The sequence below is a fragment of the Amphibalanus amphitrite genome, unplaced genomic scaffold (genome assembly GCF_019059575.1).
Source record: "Amphibalanus amphitrite isolate SeventyFive unplaced genomic scaffold, NRLGWU_Aamphi_draft 000056F_arrow, whole genome shotgun sequence".
Taxonomy (NCBI): Eukaryota; Metazoa; Arthropoda; class Thecostraca; order Balanomorpha; family Balanidae; genus Amphibalanus; species Amphibalanus amphitrite.
Window position 1 is genome coordinate 1,000,852 of NW_024881552.1, and position 23,660 is coordinate 1,024,511.

A 23,660-nucleotide genomic window follows, 5' to 3' on the forward strand; every position below is an offset into this window, starting at 1 on the left:
TTCCACTCGTCTGGATAGATTGCTAGAAATGTACAGATTATCTACTCTGGACGGTTTGGCCGCGCCTCTCGACAACAGCACACGCGCATACAAGATCGACAGATCAAGTAGAAAAACACCACAGATCAATGACAGGACATCGTTGAGATTAGATTGTCGGAATATCGTATCCAGGCGCATCAGCAGTGCACTGAAAATTGCCACCTGTTCAACAATGGCCCTGAGCAGAACCTCATACTTGACGATTATAGACCCAAACACACACGATTTAAATACGAGATCCATTGGTAAGGTTGGCGTTCCAGTGAAGTGTGTACACCCGTGCAATTTCTGGCATTAATCACTGAGCTGTACAGTACATGTTTTATATGACATACGATACGATCTTTCCTGAGATCAACTTTGATCACGGCATTGCCAATTCAAGGCATTGAAGAAACCGATCCAGCGACTGGAGCAGATAGCATCAGACTTGTCTCGGGGATAAATCTGAGACATGTCAGAAGTGAGTCTGACAGAACCGATGCCGAAACACCGCCGAAGAGGCAGTCTATTGGAGGGCGGAAATAAGGTGGATATTGTGTAACGATCGGCGAGACGTCTGCTGGAGCCGATTGGACGTCAGAAGACGGTCGAAGGCCGGAACAGACGCCTGTGCAGGACTTTCAGCCGGATATTGCGCTGTTTCCAGTCGCGCCAGAGGTGTCTGGGCGCGGGACGGCAGCCCGTTCACACGACGGTGGCCGGCGCGTTGACGGTGACGGTGCCTCCGGTGCTGACCGCCTCTCGGCTCACCGTCAGGGCCGCCGTGGCCGCGTGCAGGGGAGCGACCAGGAACGGCTGGTTAGCCGCCACCGCGCACAGACGCACTCCCGAGCCCACTCTGTGGAGAGGGAAAGAGAAACGGTCACTGCATGTCCAGTCGTGTGCTGCCGAGAAGATTGACTCGACATTCCCAAGTGGATATTGAAATTAGGCAAGTCCGACCGACCCGTTGGCTCTTCCTCTTGACGGGTTGTCAATACGGTATCATTGCGTATTTTTTATGGTATTCATAGATTGTACGAGCAAATAAAATAAATAATAAAAGGCGGTATCCGCAGCATCGACTCCGGTTGCCGGTCGGTGCTGACCTGAGCGCCACGGAGGTGGTCTGTGCGGCGGCCGCGCGCCGCCGGCCCACCCCCAGTCGGGCGGGCAGTCCGCTGAACAGCTTCCTCAGGCCGAGCTGCAGTTCGGAGCTGTTGAGGCTGTACAGGAACGGGTTGGCGGCTGCCGAGCAGGCGGCGAGCAGCAGGAGCCAGTCGCGCGGCGGGCCGCCGCAGCCGAGCCAGCGGGCGCGCAGCACGGCGCCGCCGGCCAGCGGGCCCCAGCACACCACGAACACGGCCACGACCAGCAGCAGCAGCGCGCCGCAGCGGCCGCCGGCCGGCGAGCCGCTGCCGCGCACTCCCAGCGACGCCTCCACCGTGCGGATCGCCTTGACGTGCGTCCGGGCCACGCAGTAGACGTACAGGTAGCTGGCGACCAGCACGCAGCAAGCCGGGATGAAGACGGCGCCGGCGGCCACGGCGGCCAGGCTGCGCTCGGCCGGGTCCATCCGGCAGCCGGCGGCCGGACCGGGCCCCAGGCAGGTGACGCCGGCGCCCACCAGCAGGCCGCACAGCCACACGGCGGCCACGTAGCGGGCCACGGCGCGGCGCGTCACCAGGCCCGAGTAGCGCAGCGGCCAGGCCAGCGAGGCGCACCGGTCGCCGGCGATGGCGGCCGTGGTGAGCACCGAGCAGACGGCCAGCGCGGCCACGGCGGCGGCCGGCAGCAGGCGCAGCGGGCCGGCCGGCGCCGGCGGCGGCACCAGCAGCGCCGTCGGCAGCGCCACGCCCAGCAGGCCGTCCGAGAGGCTGAGCGCCAGCAGCAGGCCGCTGCCGGCCGTCTGCGGCCGCTGCTGGCTGCGCGCCGCGCTGGCCGCCACCAGCAGGTTGGTGACGACGATCAGCGCGGCCATCAGCAGCGTGACGGCGGCGAACAGCGCGGCGCACAGCTCGGGCCACGGCGGCCCGGCGGCGCGCACCGGGCCCGACTCGGAGGCGGCGGCCGTGGCCGTGACCGGCGGACCGGCCACTCCGGCCGACGCCAGCCGCGCGAACTGGAACACACGAGAGACAGTCATTGGACACTGCGCAACTCCTTCAGTGACGCCTTCATTGAATCTGTCAAACGTCTGAGCCAGCACTAAATGTGTTTTCATGCAATTATCATGAATTTAATCGTGCCTGATTGCATTGCGCTGCTTATTTCACTAAGCCAAAATGTGCTGGAGCTGCGAATTTCGCAGCGACAGACCGGCTTCGGCACTAGCTTGCTCTCGCACGGACCACCTGAGACGTAGGCTGTGCCGCAGCGCATCGCTGCTCGGCGGGCTAGTCTAACTGACAGAGGTTACAGGCGGACTCGGCACTCGGCAGTCCAGCGAGCGAGCCAGCCGGTTTGCTAGCGGTTTACCTACGGCATGTTAACCTTTGTGCGTTTTATGCTATATTTTTAAGTGTGAAGGCATACTTTTAGTCTGCCGTTCTCTTTTCTAGATTGGTTTTAGATGGTTTTATTACCTAATGAGTAATGTTCCTCTAAAGTCGGCCAAGCAGGTCCTGTGACTGTGTCTTTTTGCATGGCCAGGCTCAAGAGTAAATGAAACTTGAGTTTATTTCGGGTCAATCATTTTATTAAATGATGACCTCAATAGATCTGGTATGCTTGGACTGGACTCTAAAGATAATTCATTTTAAAGTAGGTAAGATACCCGATACCATAAGACGGCCAGGTCTATTTGATGCCTTGACTCGCAGTTCGGTGATATTCTGGTTCGTTACCGAGAATTGCAGCCTGCAGGCATCATTAGTTGTGAACTAGGATACCTAAACTTTTTGCTCAACATTTCATCATTCGTATGTATGAAGACGGACACGTATAATGATATGCGCACTGACAGAATGACCAGCTCAAAGCCCCTCCTGATATGCCCGAGTCATAATAACTAGTTCATCCTGCGCTATTTTCGCATCTTGAATGGATAGTGGAAACGAAATTATTGGTGCGTGTCAAACTGTTAATTGTTTTCCACAGAATTGGTTAATACACATACCTAAACCTACCTCCACGTGGGTGGGTGCCTACCTACTAGGCATTGTCTGAGCAGTAGCCACTCGTCCTAACACCCTAACATAAAAACAGCGAACATTGCGAGTCGATTATTGCGTTGTGCGCACCGTTTTTCGACAGATGCGGTGCATTAAAGACCGTCTATGTTTGTTTTGGGCTACATTACGTCTGATGGCTCAGTAATGATTGTGTGCGGATCGGATGTGATTTATCGTGACAGTCTGTCTCTAACATTATCCCTGCTCGGCCCACGGCCGGTAATCCGTGGCCAACTCACGGCTATACTGCTGAGACTATGGGCTGAGTCTCTGGGGGACGGATACCATATCGGATAAATGCTCCAGGAATGGCCGCGATGCTAAATATACACAATATTGAGAGACGGAGAACTGAGCGCTCCAGTGTCTACAGCTGGTGCAGCTGCTGTTTACTATATATGGCGGATATTAGGCTGTGAGCCGCAGCCCGCTATTTGTGCCCAAAAATATCCCAGACATGGTCCAAACAGAAATGGTCCTTTGTCCTTTGATGTTGTCTCTGCGGTTACTTGGCTGGGACATCCGGGTGATAGCACTCGTTCAGAACCAAAGTCATCACGGTGCTCGAATATAAGCCATTGTGTCGGTTATCTAATCCCCACTGGCTTGTATGTGTTCAGTTAATTTTTTGCAAACTGCAGTTGCCAGTTCCGGCGGAAGGCACACCAATGGCGTACAGTCTGACTAAGCCGCCGGCCGATAATCCGATTAGCTTTAAGCCGACGCCGGATGTTGTGTTTGGGAGGAGAGCGAAATGCTCGGTTGGTTAATCTTCATTTGCAATATTACAGGTATAGCAGCCTCGACTTCATCTGGCTACGTCGCAGCAAATGGCAAACGTACGTAAATCTTGTTTGTTTCAATGACTCCGCTTAAATTCACTTGTAAAAAGAAGGGACACGCTCTAACTGTCCCCCAGTGAGGCGTGATGTCCAAGGTGCCCATCTTCCGGACCAGGAGACTCTGGGGGTCCGAGGGAGACTGGAAGACGCGCCCTGTTCGACGACCCGAGATTACTTGGCAGTGCTCGACCTGTGCTAAGTTTCTAAAGTCCAGTGCCTGTGGGAGGGAGTGGTGGAACGGGAGGGCCGTCTATTTAAACCATATCGATAAAAAAAAAAATATAGTTGACGTAAGCAATGTATGAAATCTGCGTGCAGTATATATTTTTTTATGTGATAATGAACTCGGTTATACATCTGAGTTTGGTTCTTATACATATACCTAGTATGAACAAATTTGAATCGATCAAACACTGAGCATCGTCATCCCTTAATGACCACGAGATTAATGAAGTCACAATAACTGTTTGTTTGCTATCTGTAATAGCATCTATGTCACCTGTGGGAATGCCTGATACCTACTGAACCTTTTCGTGGCAGTTGGCACAAATCAGGCTAATGTCATCGACTGTCCAAGAATGGTAACGACGGACACTTGTGTCGGTTTATAAATGGGGTTATGGGACTCTAACGTAGAAACAGGTCAAACATATTGAGATAGGTGATGTATAAAGCACTCTAGATTGCCGTTGCTTTTACGAATTTTGTTAGGACTACCTACGCCATGAAAGGACGAAATTTTAAGTAACATTAGAACTAGACAGCTTTTCCATTATTGCACAGTGTAGAGACAGACCATGTATCCGAAAGTCCTAATAAAAGCTATTTAGTTTTAGTTTTATTCTCGAAAGAAACGTCACTCTTCGTCGATTTCGGGTGCTGCGGGGGGGGGGGGCATTTGCCAATGCCCCTTTCCTTGATCCGCTAGTGAGTACGTAAAATATGCAGATGGAGGATGTGAACACGCGGTAACTCACCATTGCCAGACGGCCGGAGGGTAGTTCCATGGTAGCGGTGCTGACCGCCTCCAGCAGCTGACTACACCGGCTGGTCCGGTCCGTGAGGACCTGTCCGTCACCTGACCCCGGTGAACTGCCAGCCAGGGGCGGCAGACGCGCCTCCGTCACCCCGGTCCGCCCTCCCAGCCAGTGGCGGCAGCCGCCGCGGTCACCCGGACCAGCAACGACACCGTCTGTCGACCCCGACGCGCCCGAGCCGTGCCGAAGCGTCGCTGCCGACGTCCGACGAGCGACTGCCCCGGGCCGCCGCACCTGGCCGTCCCGACCGCCGTCCCCATCGTCGCGGCCGGCGCAGCGTGCACGTGGAACACACGGAAGCAAGCCGGCTGTCCTCGGATGTCCGTAAGCGGATTTGCTCCCTGGGAGCAACCACAAGGCAGCGATATAGCTAATGACCATTTTATGAATTTTGAGCTAAACAAATTGCACTGGATTACCTCGCCGGACGAGGGGACATTGGTGCTGTTTCCTCATGAAACGTGATGGCTAGGAATGGGTCAATAATAGCTCGGCTTGGTGACCTGAGCGACTTTGGCAAGAACAAGATTTCGACCTGATGTAGAATGTCACTGTACGCTCCTGAACATTTCAAACACGATGGTTCCACGGCTCTGCGGCCATTTTGACCATTTTGACGAAATTATTTCCCATAAACCGGACCCTGCTGCCTATTGTGCCTTTAGACCTTTTAAACTGATCTCAGCGGTCACTGGCTGACCTAAACCTAAAAATTGGATAGGCAGGTAGGTATGCGCCAGTCGTTGGGACTCGTAGGTAAGTCGTAATAGCAGTAGCGCACACGCTCGTTTTTCGCGAAGTTCTAGCGCACCTAAGGGTGAAACAGCAAGGAGGAATGAGCAGCCCGAATCGTGATCATTCTTCCGTTCGGGACAGAAGAAACAGCAAAAGCAATCTGAATTCTGAACTCTGAAGACATTCTATTTACCTCGCTGCCGCTGGCGGTAGCTTATCGAACTGTCCATAGATGGCAGCAAAATCGAACGCCTGAATTTATGCTGTGCCGCATAGACCAAATTGGGTGTCTGGCCATGGATGAAGGAATCCCTTCATCTATGGTCTGGTTCTTGGCCACCCATCCATAAGAAGTTTAAATAGAGCGAGATGTTAAACAAGCCGGTCAGTTCTGAAAATTTGCTATTACAACTGGTGTATTAAGAGGTACAACATTTGTTTTCTTTTCAGATTTACGGATCATGAAGAACCGTTGGTGAAGGCTATGACGTCATTTTCTAGAATCATTTGTGCTACCAGATTAAAATTTTTATATATCAAAAGCGCCACTTCTGTCTATTCACATGTCTTCAGGCGCGTAATGTGTTTGTGGTTTATATTTATATCTTTTTTTTTGCCGTAACTATCTTGATCTAGGTAGTGTGGATTTGGGTTTGAATGTGGCTGCAATTATATTGTTTTGAATACTTCGTTGTTTGTTTTTATACCTTTGGGAATCCCCGATTATCTTGGTTTATTGTTACCTATTGGTAATTTCAAAGCTAGTCCGAGGACATTAAAATGACAGCTGGGAGGAACGTTGACGTGATCTGAAATGTAAGTTGCATTTTGGATGTATCAAATGTTTTTAATTTTTTTCCATTTTAACTCCATTCAATTTTCAGCCACCCATTTGTTTGGTTTTTGGGCCATGTAACACTCAAGTCTCAGCTTCAGTTTCTTTACAGTGCTCAACAATCAACATTGGTTTGCATGGTGGCAATCACAATGCCCTGCATATTGTCATGGTCAGGTGCGTCGTGCGAGATGCAGTTATTTGGCTTCATAATGTTGTGCTTGGATGGGCACTCCATCCAGGACTGCCATCCACTGTTTGAGTACGTGCCAAATATAATGTTGGATTCTAAGGGCTGCGCGTGCCGCCTAATGTGCGATGAAGCACAGTCAGCTGAATATTTGGCAGCTGTTGGGTGCCAAATCATGCACTGATGACTCAAGATTACTTTGATTCACCTGGCTACTTGAAATACTTCACATTTTCAGCATGCAGGCACTGTATGATTACATGCAAAATGCATGCCTAGCCGGTGGACAGCCACCATTTAGGCTTTCAAACTATCTATGGTAGCAAGGTTTAGTATCTATTGGTCCAGCTGATATGGGTGTTGGAACTTTATGTAGCTAAAGGCATTTGGATTTCTGCTCACAATTGTAAAATGAAAGACTACTTCTTAGATGCCTACACACCAGTTTTTAATTTTTGCAGGTGTAAGGTTGAAGGTGCATCTCAAAACATCTGGCAGGTGCCCTAGTCTAAGGGCATGTTCAGTATTTCCTTAGATGAATCATATTATTCACAAAATACCTATTTTACATTGCTTTTGATTTTTTTTATGAAGGACAGAAGAAGGATATATTGGCACAGAATGGGGTGACTGGTGACATGGATGGCCATTTTGTGCACCGCTTACACATTGTGCTTCAGTTTCAAGCAAACTCAACTCATGAACAGGTCCACAGCATGCTGCCAGCTGATTTACCAGTTGCCTCTAATCAAGGATTTGAACAATTGACTTTGAGATATCCTGTGTCACTATACAATAGGAAAGTAATGTTACAGTTTTCCCAAAGAAGAATAATATGATAAAAATATAAATATGAAAGAAGTTAAAAAAGGTGGTAGGTAATGAATTAACAATAAGTATAAAATAGCCTGAGTAATGTTTCCCATTGTTTCTTTAAAGTCAGGCTAAGAAGAATTAAAATGAGTGTAATGCCCTTGTCTCCTGTTGACCCACTGGGTGTGTGTTCCTCTCTGACTACCTGTATGTGTTTATAGGTATCTTGGCCTGTATTGCCTCACTGATGGTGTGCCGGCGTGTTCCAGGCAGCGGCGGCTGGCCGGGGCCGTGATGCCGGACATTGTGCCCAGCGTGGTGCCGGCCGTGCTGCCGGCCGTCCCGCCCGCCGTGCCTCCCGCCGTGCTGTCGGCCGTGCCGCCGGCGGACGGCTGGGATGACTCTGATGACTCTGAGGAGTACGACGGCGACTCGGGTGCCGGCGCCGAGGGAGACGAGGGGACCGCAGATGACGAGGCGCTGCTGGGGAGCGTCGCCTGCGGCCACCCGGTCCGACACCCGAACAGGTGAGTCCGGGAACCGCGGGGACGGATAGGTCCGGTGGGCTGACTGTGGGGCACCGATCGTACAATATGGGCCACTTCACGTTTCAAAGTGTTGCAGGTGTCCTACTTAATTCGTCAATCCAGTCTTTACTGATGTCTGACATAATAAGGCTTTGCAGATGCAACTTCGCGTGGATTTGAAACCCATCCGGCTGCGTTACTGCTGCATCCGTGTTCGATGAACGCCTGTTGTAGGGTGACAAAGGACGATCCTTATCAGGGCGCTCGGTCCGACGTCAGATTGTTTACGGTCCAGTGCATGCTTTGAACCGAATCGGGAAGTCAAAGTCCGGCGCCGTCTATTGGGGTTACATGAGTTCTGAGGCAGTGTTTATGTATCGGTCATAGATGATGTCAGCGCACTGGCTGGTAATGAGACTGGTCCAGTTCCGATGGCCTCCAACTGTACTGCGGCTGTCAAGACTGATTGATGAGTATCATGCATCGCGTTATAGGCCGGCTAGCAACACCGCACATCACTGGGATAAAGGGATAATGATGGGCAACCGTGCAAGGTAGGGCTATCGCACTATCTCTACATAGTGGCAACTAAGCCACACCACTAAGGTAGACAGCTGCTCCGTACCATATGTAAAGAAATGCTGAGATACTTTGGTGGAATGAGAGTAGCTGGCCTGTGCCCACCTTCATAGACGTCCTGGGGAACCTCTCATGAACCGGTAAATGGTACGTTGCCGATGTTTGGCGGTGACAGACTGATTTGTCCTGCCACCTGCTGACAGTCGCTCAAACTACTCTGCTCAAACGCCAGGTGGCGGTGTAATCTCACCGTGAACATCTGAACGGTCTTGCGAGAACCAAAGATATAATTCGACTCCCACAATGCAAAGGTGTGCGTGATATAAGGTGTATGCCGTCCACGACTTCACATGGTAATGGTTGGCAGTCTTCTATGTCCGTGGCCTAAGCAGCCCAGTTGGGGGATCGTCCGATCTACTTGTACATCAGCTGACTTGCGTTGTAGATAGACGAGAGTGGATGCTGACGCCTCCGTTCCGACGTATCCATCCGCAGGATGCTGAAATCCTTCTCCTCCACGCCGCAACCCCCACTCCGGGCTGGACAGGCCCTTCATCGCATGCGGGCTGCTACCTTGGAGCGGCACCGCTGCTCCCGAGGGAGCGCACCCCGTAGCCGAGTGCAGAGAGTGCTTGGGGGCTGGTCGGCCTGTCCATTCGGACAGGCTCAGCCCCGGTGACTCTAGGATGTCTACCCAAGCCAATGTCTCCCCCTAATTCCTATCATCCTTCCGGCTCTGAAATGGTCTTGTCAGACCAAAAGGGGCTGACCCAGCAAAAAAAAAAAAAAAATGACGGCAGCGGCGTTTGGTCAGCGGCAGAGGTTTATTTACGGTGAATGACAAGATGAAGTCGGTATCCCAGGTCGCCCGTGTCCGATTACGTGAGTGTGCCCAACGTTCGACTCTATTCGGTCGTCTTCCTGGACTTTCCTGCTCTTGGGAATTCGCAGGTTAACATGCCACTTACAGAGGGCTCGAACTTTTCGAAAATCTTTTCGTTCAAGTTATTTGAACAAAATCTATAAGCACTTATTTTAACTTCATTTTTTTTGTATTTCTTAAGTCAGTTTTTGTATTTTGTTCTTTCGCGATTGGCGTGCCAAAGTGAAGGATCAAAAATCGATTTAGCACACAAGTTTGCTAAAAAGGTTTTCTTCACTTTTCTCTTGACTTTTCTTTTTAAAAAATCCAAGGATAAATGGCCTTGATCCAAGGCCTCCAAGATTGACTCGATTAACACCTGTAAGGTTGCTGCAAGGTATTATAATTTTAAAGACGGTGGTTCGCGCCTAGCGGTAATAATTTGGTATTTCGAGCGTTCTGTTCTGGTAATTTTGCTTCAGCTACATTGTTGGCACACGTTTGGCAGCGGCGGCCTCCTCTCAGGTCGGCCGGACTTTGCCGCGCCGAACCTTGGCCGGCTATCTGAGACCACGGTCGGTCGGTCGGCCGTCCCATGAGCCCGGCCACTCCGCCCGCCGCCGCCGTGGTGCCCGCTGGCCGCCGTGGGGACACCCAGTGACTGAGGCGCGCCGAGCTGTCGTGTGAGGAGATCCTGCTGACCGGGCCCGACCGGTCTGCCCGCCCGGCCATGGAGTCGCCGCGGAGAAAGAGTCTGGAGCCGCGGAAGAGTCTGGAGGCGCACAGTCTGGAGCAGCGCCGAGACTCGGCCGTGGCGGCCGCCTGGGGCCGGCTCAGCATCACATCGCTGCAGGCCAAGGCAGAGCAAGCGGCCGACGACGAGCCGCCCTCGTAAGACAGTCGGTCGGACGTGGGTGTCAAATGGACGGGACTGGGAGCCTGCTAGGCGAACGGGGACTTTGGAACGTGGCCTTTTCCCGGTCTACCGTCAGAGACCGTGGTCTGGCTAAATGATAGGGCCCTGATCCATGTTGACAGATCAACAGTCTACAGGGGCATTTCAATTGACTGTGCGCGGAGGGAACAATGCGTACCTGCCTGATTTATGTTTCAGCTTTGCTGAACTTATGGCACCGACCGATGCGCATAAACACGTACAACGGCCTTTATTCAATTTCCTTTTTGTCCAATGCGATTCCTGTTTTTTTTTTTTAGGGTTTATCAAATCGCAAAGCTGAAGTTGGCCCAAAATTTGATAAAAGGTGCTCTTTTTCTTGACCTATCTAATTTCTTCGCACCTTCATTCGCTACCGTAATTTTGCACACTTGAAGATTTTTTTTTTTTTAATGTTTTAATCTTCATATTTCGTTATACGGAAACCATGCTGCTGCGCTAACTCATCCCGAATGCTCGTGGCTTTATCTTGCCCTATAAATGCATCCTTATGTAAGGAAACGGAGTCATTGATATGTGCGAGTCGACACTTGTCCCTCATCCATTACATTTGTATCACACTCTCTGGATCCTGCAAATCGCACGGCCTGCCACTGACGACCCGTCTCCCTGCTCTGCTCATTGTCAGGTCGACTGTGATTTACTGCATCTTCTACCTCCTCGGCATGGGCACGCTGCTGCCCTGGAACTTCTTCATCACCGCCGACTCGGTAAGACTCGCGAGCTCGCTCTCATTGTGGATACTGGCAACGATTCTGTCTGTTATCCCACCCTTGATTTTGTTATTATGTTCTTCCTGGACTGATTAAGCCCATTGCATGTCGCTGCTACTGTGGCGCTAAGCCGGTGTTTGCCTTGACAAATGCAGTGGCTTTGTTCGGCCTCTGTTGGACTATCGGCCCGGCAGAGTTGAGTAGCCGGAGCAGTGGGGCCACTCGAGCTATCTGCGGAGCCGGGCGCCCCTCTGAGCTGCCGATTAGTGTTATCGGGCCGAGTCTCTGCACTTCAGCGCCGCAGCGAGGCCCGCTCTGGCCGGGATTAGCGAGCGACTGATAGTCATTGGGTCCTCCGCGTGGCATCTCGGAGTGTGGGGGGGGGGGGGGGTCGTAGGGGATGCGATCCAGACCGAGATCGTTAAAGATAGATGTAATGATGGCGACGGTTTCCATCGCGGTGTTGCTTTTAGCACTGTTTGGCACTGTGACGAGCCGCCCCAAGTTGAGTTGGAGCTCCTTGACTCCGATCGGGTGGCCTTTTCGCAAGCTGAGTCGGCACTTTTGCCCATGGAGGTCTGGAAATATCCGACGGCAGATTGTAATTGTTACTGAGCTCCGGTAAGCAGGTTATTCAGTGTCAAGTTAAAGCGGATATTTTGAACCTGTGGATGTTGTCTGATTGGGCTTGACAGCACTAAGTAGTCGAACATTTTTGGACATAGGAAGTAACTAGTACTGCGCTACCAAGTCTTTCTGTCTCTGCAGCTCTTGCGTGGCTGCGCTTTTACATATTCTCGAAACAATCGTTCACAACGCTCCGCTGTCACCATATCGTTTGAGCTGACGCCATTGCCAAGCCGCATATTTTGAGCCGTGTCCGATGCCCCTTCTCTTTTCCATTGCAGTACTGGAACTACAAGTTCCGGAACGTGACCAGTGACAGCACCGATGACACGGAGCCCACCGAACTGCAGTACAACTTCTTCGGCTACCTGAGCGTGGCCTCCATGGTGCCCAATACCATCTTCCTCACACTGAACGCAGTGCTCGGCCACAAGTGAGTCCACGCCGCGGCGGAGCGGAGGTACGGGGCGGGAGGGGGGTGGACGTCAAGGTTTGACCCTCACCAGTTAGGTCAGTCCGGGAGGCCCGTGGTCCCTACTCCTTACTGGCTTTTACCAATAGCTCCTAGTACAGTCGTTACAGCGAAATCTAGTGAGGTGTAGCTCAACATACCACACGCATCTGACTGCTGTGTGTCTACCTACCTCTCCACCCTTCCTGCCGGCAGCATCAAGCAGCAGGTGAAGCTGGTGTCGTCGCTGATGCTGGTGATTGTGTTTTTCATCATCACCACTGTGCTGGTGCCCATCGACTCGGACGACTGGCAAAACACCTTCTTCGCAGTCACCATGGTCATGGTGGTCATACTCAACAGTGAGTGATCGGAGGGAGGGGAAGGGGGTATCCTCAATAGTGAGTGGGCGGTTGGCTGGGTAGTAGTTATTGGCCTGCATAAGGACATAATCTCGTCAATTTTCTGGATGAGACGCGTGCGATGCGATGCTTAGTTTTCACTCTGGTATTCTCGCTGGCCGATTGTGTTATTTATTTTCGTGTCTGGCTGTTCGCACATCTATACGTGCGGTGTGAATCTCGGCGGTGCGGTCAACTTAAAAAGCCGCCGGCATCTATCAGTTCTCTCTTTTTTGCCGCGATCGTTTTTCAGATTCTGCGTCAAGAGGGATAAGGCGCCTGTCGAGAGCCGTCTCCCGTTTTGACATATCATGCCACTGTCGCAAAAACGTCACAGGCTCATGTTACGCCGAACACTTGAATAAAGTGGTACTTTTGTCGCTTATGTAATAGATACGATTTTTTTTCGTTTCCTAAGTTTATGCATTGTTCGCTGCCATCCCCCTCCGGGTGTAGCATATCTTATGCAGTCTGATAACCCAGAGAACCCATCCTCCCTCGTGCCTATATAACTGATCTTAGTCTTCTCCTCTTCGCTAGGTAACCCCTCTCCATTGTTCCGTTTTCAGTGGGCGCATGTAGCAGTGTTTTAGGGCGGCATGCTCCCTGGCTGTGACCCGGCCTCCGTTGTGTGTTCCAGGGCTGTTCCCTGTTAACCCCTCCCCGCTTTTCCGTTTGCAGTGGGCGCGCGGTGTTCCAGGGCGGCCTTTTTGGTTGTCTGTTCGTTATCTCTGTAATGTTCCGTTTGCAGTGGGCGCCGCGGTGTTCCAGGGCGGCCTGTTTGGTCTGTCTGTTCGTTAACTCTCTGTAATGTTCCGTTTGCAGTGGGCGCCGCGGTGTTCCAGGGCGGCCTGTTTGGTCTGTCTGTTCGTTAACTCTCTGTAATGTTCCGTTTGCAGTGGGCGCCGCGGTGTTCCAGGGCGGCCTGTTCGGTCTGGCCGCCCAGTTCCCGGCCCGGTACCTGTCTGCCGTCATATCGGGACAGGCGCTGGGAGCCGTGTTCGCCTGTGTGGCCAGGTCAGTCAGCGGGAATACGGCTGCCCGCGACGGATATAGATTAACGGGGTGGCACCGGGTACCGTGGGCTGTACCGGACCTTCCGGGGTCGAGGACCGTTTGTTTCGTGTCACATTTCATTACCGGGCGCCGAAATGCTGATTGAAGTAAACTCAGTGATTTTAATTTTTGTCGATCTGATTAATTTAACTTGTGAATGCATTACAGCTGATTGTCTGCGCTGTTTGGCAGTCGCGGGGGAGTCGCTTCCCCGGCTGGCTGGACCCAGATCCGTGTGACTGAGTCTGTCTCTAACCCCTCTCCTCGCCTCTGTATAGGATCGTCTCTATAGCTGTATCATCTGGCCAGGACCCAGACTCCGCGGCCGTCAACTCGGCGCTGGTCTACTTTATCCTGGCTGACGTGACGCTGGTCGTCTCCATCGCCTGCTACGTCTGGATGTCTCGCATGGTGAGATGGCGTGGTGTCCTTGGTGTGGGTTGGGGTCCAGCTACTGTTTCAAAGCTTTACATGAGCCAGGTATTTACGTACGTCCCAGGAAGAAAGTTGAAGCTACGGACCAATTGAGGAGACCTTGCGTCCTAACTTAATCAATGTCAAAGCTAGTGTCTCGGTCCAAGATCACTTGTCGTCAATTGGCGTGGTCGTCTAATCTGTCCGTTGCAATCTGCGCCAGTCTGCCGTTGAGAGGTGCTGTGTCAATAATGAGCTAAGATCTCGGTCCACGGTGGCCACTCGGCGCCGAGGGCTCCAAGGACCCTGGCCTTGTACAGTCACCAGCACTTGCTACTAATCACCTCGTTTTTGTTCAGTAGTTTGAAGACCGATCAATTTTCAGTCGCGCAAGATACGTCAAACGATCCGTTTGGTCCCCCGATTTTCGAATATCTAACTTGTTTTTGTATATTCGAAGCATTTTGGGATGGAGAGCCAAAAAACCTCTTTTCTGCCGTAAAGTGTGCCCCAAGAAGTCGTAGAACCTAGCCCCGCCTCTGATCCACAGACCACTAGTGCCATCTCTTGTCAGCCGAACAAGCCGCAGAAGTAAATAATGTCACGTGACCTTTGCACACGCTACAACTACTACGCAGCTGTAGTGGGGGAAGCGGGGCGGAGGCGTGGAGGGGGACGCGATCGGTCGGCTGGGGTCAGGTCGCCGAGGTCAGAGGTCATCCGCCGGAGGGCGTTTGAGCGGTTGGGCCGTGTGGGCTGGGGCCTGCGGAGTGGAGAGCGCCTGAACCTGTCTGGAAACAAGCCCTACAGCGCTGTGACAGTCGAGAATATTGTGAGGAAAGAGAGAGAGGGAGAGGGAGAGGGAGAGGGAGAGGGAGAGGGAGAGGAGAGAGAGAGAAAGAGGAGAGAGAGAGAGAGAGGGAGAGAGAGAAAGAGGGAGAGAGAGGGAGAGAGATAGAGGGAGAGAGGGAGAGCGAGAGAGAGAAAGCAAGAGAGAGCGAGAGCGAGAGAGAGAGAGAAAGAGAGAGAGAGAAAGAGAGAGAGAGCGACAGAGAGAGCAAGAGAGAGGGCGAGAAAGAGCGAGAGAGAAGGCGAGAGAGAGAGAGAGGGCGAGAGAGAGAGAGGGCGAGAGAGAGGGCGAGAGAGAGAGAGAGAGAAGAGAGAGAGAGAGAGAGAGAGAGAGAGAGAGAGAGAGAGAGAGGAGAGAGAGAGAGAGAGAGAGAGAGAGAGAGAGCTAAGAATGACTGGAGGGAAGGGATAAGGACGGGAGGAGAGAAAAGAGAGACAGAAAAGGAAAACCAGAGAGGGTAAAATGAGAAAGAGGGCAATGGGTAAATCAGTGAGAGGGAGCGAGAGAGGAAATATTTAGTTGTGTCAGCTTGTTTCACATGTAAAACGCAAATTTGCTTTTCATCATTACAGCTTCGGATTGGAAATTAAATCTTAGCATTCTTATGATAAACCCACGTTGACGGGATGCAAAAGCGGCGGAACACCTGCAGTTAGGGGAGGGGGGGGGGACTCTTGGTCCTATTATTTCCATGCAACGCTCATAGGGCTAATGTTGAAATGCAAAAATCAAAGGGGGGCACGGTGCCCCGGTGCCCTCCACGTTCCGCCGCCTATGACGGGATGGGGACGCTTTTATGGTCGTCGTTGGGAGCTCGGCACTAATGGGGTCTGGGGATGATGTTGAAGGTTTCGCAAATGTTTCATAAAAGAGATGCTATTTTTTGCACAACCTATAAAACATTTTTTACGTTTGATATGAAAATGTTAGGCCCAGTTCATTCAAGATCAGGTCCACGACTCCACAGCTTACAACAGGAGCTAGCTAGCATAACAATTAAGTTAACCCGCGCCGTGTTGGTGGCATGAACTTTCCGTCGGGTGCTGGGAGGGGCCGGGGGGCGTTTCACGCCCCTTCGTCTAACTCGGCTCCTGGGCCACGTGGCGACACGCGGTAAGCGGTAATGGAAAGAGCGTCAAAAATAAGGACGAAAACACTCGGTCATTTTAAGGTCAGGGCAAAGGTTAGGTCACCAGGATTCATCAAAGGTCAAATTTTGTTGATTTCAACGATTTTGAACACCCGACGGCTAACTCGGGAACCAATAGAGCTACAGCGCCGCAGAAAAGCGCATTCGATAGCTCTTTTAACGCTCTTTCGCCAGCATGTCCTCAAATTTCACCTCAGATCAACGGTGTAGCCCCCAGCCAGTGGACACCGCTCTGATTGACCTCAAATTTGACCTTCAGATCAACGGTGTTTTCACCGCTCTAGCACGTCTCTGTCAAAAGTCAAAAAACTGCTGAATACCTTTTTTGTCCTAAAATTAACCTCAGGGGCACACACAGGGGTCACAGGTGCGATTTTCCGATTCAGGGTGTCATGTTTATTGTTTACCTATGGACCGATGTTTTGAGTGGGTGTAGAACGAAATTCGTCCAAAAGAGGCGCATTTCAATTTTCTCCCATTGACTTATACCTAATGGAGCAGTCGCAAAATTGACCTGACCTTAGGTCACAGACATAAAAAATCTGAGGTATCCATTTTATATACACTATTACCCTAAGCAATTACTGAAAGTTTTAAAGTCCGCTCAGTCGGTGTAGCTACAGCGAGCTTTCGATTTTTTTTTTCTGAGGCAAGGTCACTTGACGTTACGGTGACCTGACCGTCGCTGTTTTTTAGATATTCGCGAAAAACCTGAGGGGGAAGGGCGTAAACCCCCCCCCCCCCCAGCACGGCGCGGGTGGTCGACATAGCGACTCGGACTGAACAAATGCCTTTAACGTTTTAACGGTTGAATAAGGTGAGAGGATTGAGGTAGGCTTGTATCGGATTTTCTTCTGCTTGTCGGTAGTTTGGGTTGAAGTTAATTTCGCGAGCTGTCCATAATCATTAAACAGGGAAAATTCAGCTGCACATCATTCGGGTCAAAGTAATACCAAACATTCTCAAATTTTGTAGTAAAGAGCCAGTAATCTACGAATATATTTAAAGAACAATTAGAAAAAGAATAAGCGGACCGGTTTCGTCTATCAAAGACTTCTTCAGCGCTTTTTCAAAAACGTATAAGAAAAAAACTAGCAGTGACAATCGTTTGAAATAAAATTGGATTCAGTAAGAACTAAGAACTTCATTGTCCGAAAACCGCTGACAGTTGATAGCTCAATGACACTTAGAGCCGTGCATAAGGAGGCGTGAAAACACTCTCCTCATCTCGTTCTGTTACGAGAGGACCATGTCATGGCGTGAGAAAGGTGTTCTCAAAATAAATGACACTGTATGAGTGAATAAATAATCCGCGCCCCCTTGGGCTATTGGCGGACCCTACCACCTGATCGGGTGGTGCAGCCGTTTCGCCTTCCACCTGAGATCTCGGAAAGTTACCGACCGATTTTGAACATTCAAAGAGCGTTCGATAGCAGGGAACTACCTTGTTGCCAGGTTTTGTTGACCTAGGTGCAACCCATGACGTCACAAGTCAGGTCAAAGGTCGCATTTTTTCACCGATTTAGTCTAAGGAATGCGTTACAGTCAGTTAACACATCTAATAAAAGGCATGTAATCGAAAAACATCGATGGAGCGCTGGTTGTCTAATACATATGCTGCCTAAAGAGGTCATTGATGCCAGGTCAGTCTCAGTTCACAGAGGTCAGGTCACTAAGGGTTACAATATGAACCCAACTATGCTAGGGTCGTGTGATACATGTTTTATGGCCAATTTTACATTTAGAATTCAATGGTGTGGGCTAGACGGCCATTGGGGCCAGTTTAGATTACATTCTGGTGGAGGTCAGGTCAAGGTCAGGTCAAAGAAGGTCAAATTTGAAAGTTGATATTTTGCATAAAAGGGGTATCTATTCGATGCAGCTCATCACAGGAAATCCAATGGTGGTCTTTGGCTTGCTCTGTGTGTTCTCTGACGGCCAAAAATTGAATTTGAAAAATTTTACGTAATAAATTTTGAGTATTTTTTTGGCCATAACTTTGCTAAAAATGGAGCTAACGAGTTTAAGTTTGGCATACCTAGAGCAGATAGTTCTATAACATATATTTCAGTTTTAATTTTGAAAGTTGTTGGTATTTTCGGGGTGTTTACTTCTATAGTTTTGATGGTCAAAATCAATTTTTGTTTGGAAATAAGAGTTGCAGTTTGGTAGCGCTGTTTATTTTACATCTTTTTTATTTTAAATATTTTTCGTTATCTTCAAAACTGTAAGCGTGACAGCTCTTCCCGCAAAACCTTTTATTGGGTCGAAAATGACAGAACATGACATCCCTCTGACATCATTTGTGACTAACCTTTCATAAAAGCTCTAGAAAAATTTGGTCACAAGGTGTAAAAATGATGCCCGGAGGGGTCTTGAAAGTTTGGTGGCGACATTTGCTATACTTTAGGAGATATCGACTGAAAAGGAGAGAGGGGGCCGTTTCGCGCCGCCCTCTCCCCCCCCCCCCCTCAACGGGGCTTTCAGTTGCTGCTCTCACAGAACTATTGGTTATATTACAACGTAGTGGAATTGCAAGTGGCAATGTAAGCTTCCTGCCAGCGCCGGACCAGAGTTTAAACATGCAGGCTGAATTTTAACATTTAACTTTTGAATTTTTAAACCGTTGAGCTTTTTAGAAGTTGTATGAACTGTTCAGCTCCTTTTGTGGTCCATCACAGCGGGCTTGTATGTCATTTGTCAACCAAAATCGAATTAAAAACTTTTTATTTGGTCTGGCTACCTCGCCAACTTCTTAACTGGATCGTTTAGTAGCTTTTGATTGGGCACTGCCCACGTTGTCTGTCTAGCTTTTCGTGTCATAGACACTGTCTATGACACGAGAAGAGGCTGCTGACATCGTTTGTCGCGGTTGGATAATACCAATCCACGTCCCAGTGGCTGCTCGATCGCACTTTCCCTGGCCCACCTCTCCCACCAGGCTAGACTTTGCCCGGCACAGCCGTCGCCTCAGTGCCTCGGGCGGTGACCCGTTCAAAGGGGCTCACAATTCGTATGGTGCCGTGGCTCTCAAACCAATACAGAACAGTTAAACGCAAAGGCTCACTTTCCATATAAGGCGAACGGCTAATTCTGGCGCCGGGGCTTCATTCATGCTAAGGCGCCCAATCACAGCGCCGCATTTCAGTTAGTGTCGGGTGCAAAAGCTACTATGCTCCGCCCCTCCATCACGTGACCCTGCCCTCACGTGGCCTCAGTCACGTGGTGTTTCCACTTCTTGGCGCATGGCGGCGCTAGTCTCGCAGGGGCGGTGGTAGCTTGCTCCCCCGCCGTCCGGGGGTGATGGGTAGCAACTGCTGGTGACTGTACGTTGGATGCGGTCGAGTGGGGCGACCGGTAGCCGCCCACAGTCGAGTGCAGTCTCCGAGCACGGAACACTCGCGGTGCACGGGAGGACAGTCGGACAAGCAGGCCTTATCGAACAGATAGAAAATGGGGGTTCGTCGGGCACAGAGTCTCCTCTCGACAAATTTATCGGCAGAAATGAGGACTTTCTTACGTAAAACAGAAGCTATTTACTTGTTCGAGGCGACATAGTCTAATTCATGTCATGAAGTCTTTTTGAAATGAAATATGAAAAGCTTATATAAACTTTTTGTCGGCATCTTTTTGTCCACAATACTCGGTAACGGCCCTCTGGATGCAATGTCCTGCGTATAACTAAAGGGATCGGACTGCAGTGTCACAGACTTGTCTCCATCATGAGTAGGTGCACAATGGGTAATGACTTCATGCGATGCGCCCACATTGTTCTGGCATGCGACATTTGCGCACCAGTCCTGGGAGCTGGGATGGTGACGGTGACGGTACCGCGGCCTCTGATCATCTGCGAGGGATTCGTATCTCTGGTCTGGAGGGCGACTGCCGCCGCGGCGGTGCCTTCCAATCGATTGCGCCCGGTCTGGATAAGATTGGCTGCGAAATGTGAGTCACTCGAATACAATTACACGGGAGCAGTCAAATAAAACCACAATGTACTGAATCGGGGAAATGGGAGGTGCCATAAAGATTGTCACATGTCACAGTTTGGTTTTATTTGGACACCGCTGTCCTGGACTTAACACTCCCTCCACATATCTTCTCTGTCGCTCTACCGCCCGCCGTCATATAGATGATATATGTCTCGGCTCTGCACCCAGTCGTTTAACGAGCACTACAATCCCGCGGCCTCCGATGAACTCATTCCCTAGTCCCTACCCTCTCTGACCGTCCCTTGTGTCTGTGTCCCTGTCCAGGCATTTTACAAATACTACTTGCGAAATGACGAAATGACAGACGGCGAGGGCTGGCGTCTGCCACCGATGAACTCATTCACTCACTCACTCCCTGTCCTGTCTCCAGTCGTTTTACGAGTACTACACTCGGGCGTCCCGGCTGACGTCTGCCACTCCCTCCCAATACTGACCGGTGACTCGGTGTCTCCCCTCCCAGTCGTTTTACGAGTACTACACTCGGGCGTCCCGGCTCACGTCTGCCACCGATGACGAGTCTGTGGCACGGGCCGACTCAGAGAGGTCTAACGACATCTCCGTCTGGAGAATCTTCCTCAAGGTAGGGCGCTCCGTGATTACGGCGACTGTATAGTTTCTTTATTGACAAGTGTCTGCTTTTGCTGTCAGAAAGGAAAGAGATCGGCGTTATTTGTTTTATTAAGCCTTTGTTCCTCAAAGTTCAGTAAGAATGCTGCCTACGCCTCAGTATTAGGCCGGTGCCCAGCCTCGCACTTACAAAGCACGATAATGTATGGCATAGTCTGAGCCACAATCACGGCGAGCAGCACGTCTCGTCGGCCGGCTGTCCCCGCCGCCTGCCCGTTGTCGGTACCCGTGCAGCCCGCTGACGCTCCGTGTGTCCCCGCCGTCCCCGTTCCCAGATCAAGTGGTACGCGCTCTCCGTGTGTCTGGTGTTCGTCGTGACGCTGGCGCTGTTCCCGGCGGTGACGGCCAAAATCATCCCCAAACGCCAGGAGGACGGCGACCCAAACACGTGGACGAGTAGGTGGCGGCGAGAGGGGAGGGAGCAGGGGTGACCCCACCACTTTGGCCAGTAGGTGGCAGCATTTTCGGACGGTGGAGGGGAGTGGGGGAGGCTGCGCTCTGCAGCGTTCGGTTCTTGTTGACGGGCATTGAACATGATCGGGATGTGAGGGTTCAACATTCGGATCAATCGTTTTATAGTTCAAATCTACTAAGATGAGAAAAAAAATCAGAAAAATATGGTTATCGATATATTTTGTGAGTGTTAACGTTTTTAGTTGTTGTTGTTTTTTTTTGCAGTGGTTGACCGTGTCATGTCGTGTTTCAGGGGATTACTTCGTTCCCGTGTGCTGTTTCCTCCTGTTCAACGGCTGTGACTATATCGGCCGGATCCTCGGCGGATTCACCGTCTGGGTGAGTGTTTAGTGACAGTTTTGGAGCAGGACTGGGGACTGGGGACTGGAAGGCATCAGCTAACCTAGCCTCAGGTTAGAGCCTTCTCTAACCTGTGCTTTGTGTCTCATCACAGCCCAAGATGAACCACTGGTACCTGGTGCTGGGGTTCACGCTGTTGCGGTTCGCCTTCTTCCCGCTGTTCATGTTCTGCAACAACGGCCAGAAGAACCTGAGCATCGTGTTCGAGGAGGACGCCTACTACATCGTGTTCATGGTGGTGTTCGGCCTGTCGAACGGCTACCTCTCCACCCTCTGCATGATCTACGGACCCAGGTGAGATGGGTGGACGGCTAGCCGGCTGCTGTCGGGGCAGGGCAGAACCGGATCGAGTGAGTCATGATTATGTGGACGAAATAGCTCATTGAGTTTGAATTACTCAAACCCAGCTAGCTCAATCATGTACCAATCTAGGCCATTGATTTTACCTCTCGACAGTCTGACGGCCTTGTTTACCTCAGTGACAATGCGTTGATCCAGTCAGCAGTCTGACACTCTCCCCCCCCCCTCCCCGATTGCCAGTCTGGTGGAGCCGGAGGAGCAGAACACGGCCAGTTCTATGATGGCCGCCTTCCTCGGCCTCGGATTGTGCTTGGGCGCTCTTCTAAGTAACCTGTCCATCAGTCTGCTCTGACCTCCATCGGTCTGCTTTAACCGAGACGGAGGCAGGACGGACGGTCAGTCGGCCCTAGTCGGACTGAGGTAATGTTGCGCGGTGCGAGGTACGCAGACGCCGCGAAATGTCAGTCGCTGTGAGACTCGTGACTGAGGTTCTACTGAGCAGGGGCTACCCGTCCGCACTGACTGGCCACAGGACGCCACTGGATGATAATGATAGGGGTGGGTCTAGCCGCGGCGACCCGATGTTGTGAGGAGAGTCGGCACGGTCGAAGCGTGCTGCTGCCCCAGTCGCGACGACGGCGTCTGCTTTTTTATTCCACGGGCGGTGACAATCTTACCGACAGCGGCCGGTGCCGAGTATTGCGAACTTGCCGGCGGTATATCGGAGTGTTTTTGAAGGCGTACTGAGCTTATGAGGTCAGACTGCAGAGCGGTCAGGTCGGAGTTGATCAGGGCTCTATCGTAGTGCCTGTGCTATTTAATTTTACACGACTTATCAAATAATCGTGAGTTCCTGCTAGATTTCTGTTTTACTGCCCTTTGAACAAGTTAAGGGGAATGTACCATTGTACATATAGGTACCAATTACTATTTTGTGTGCATGGTTACCCGGCAATAGGTATGCACCTTAGGTCCGAATTAAATTGTACAACAATCGTCGGCGATCTCACGTCACCGCGCTACGTTGCCATCGTCTGTTGATACCGTAAAGGTCCTTTGACGTTTAACCAGAGTCGAAGTCGCTGGCCGCACACTTTCTATCCGCGGTCAGCGCTGTACTTACATAATTTTCTAACCCCAACGTTTACCGGGAGTCGAACCAAAGCATTTGTGTGGAGCGGGGATCGTGTTGTGCGCAGGGGACATCAAACGACAGTAGATAGCTGCCGCCTGTTGGTCGCATTTGCGTCATCCGCAAATCGTCGGATGGCGACACTACTATTACGGTGTATTGTTGAAATGTGCATATGTCAGAAATGGTGTTTAAGGAGCTGTGATCGCACAAAACGCGACACCCGTATCATTCACGGTCGTTATCCCTCACACTGCTGCTGAATTTCTGCGGATTCGACCACAGCAGGGCCGCGGGGACAGCCTCGGACCAACTCATGGGACCAGTGCCTTATCGTTGCGGGCCTCCAGGGCTAAGCGCTCATACAGTACAAGGCGAGCCGTTTTTCCGCGCGCTCCTGTGAGGATGGGCAACAGTGCTGTTGTGTGAATGCGTTGGCGTATATTGCAGTGCGTGATATGATATTTAATAGCCGAACCGAATACATGGTTATCCCACCGAGATATCGTGTTGACAATTATGCGTCGGAACTCCTGAACGGTTCGTTTGCCTACCAAATCAG

The 23,660-nt window shown here is 51.2% G+C and overlaps 1 protein-coding gene across 3 annotated transcripts; it reads left to right on the forward strand.

The window, feature by feature from the left end:
* Positions 1–6,342: 6,342 nt before the first annotated feature.
* Positions 6,343–23,599, forward strand: LOC122378240 (equilibrative nucleoside transporter 1-like). 3 transcript variants are annotated; one of them, XM_043359074.1, is made up of 12 exons: positions 6,343–6,627; positions 7,919–8,176; positions 11,201–11,282; positions 12,194–12,345; positions 12,580–12,725; positions 13,664–13,781; positions 14,099–14,231; positions 20,687–20,806; positions 21,129–21,249; positions 21,560–21,645; positions 21,761–21,960; positions 22,207–23,599. In XM_043359074.1, coding segments are annotated over exons 1-12 (1,530 nt in total). In that variant the 5' UTR covers positions 6,343–6,625; the 3' UTR covers positions 22,319–23,599. The 3 variants fall into 3 exon arrangements, with proteins under 3 accessions (XP_043215009.1, XP_043215008.1, XP_043215010.1); XM_043359073.1 differs by lacking the exon at positions 6,343–6,627 and adding an exon at positions 6,701–6,823; XM_043359075.1 differs by lacking the exons at positions 6,343–6,627; positions 7,919–8,176 and adding an exon at positions 9,477–10,508.
* The last annotated feature ends 61 nt before the right edge of the window (positions 23,600–23,660 follow it).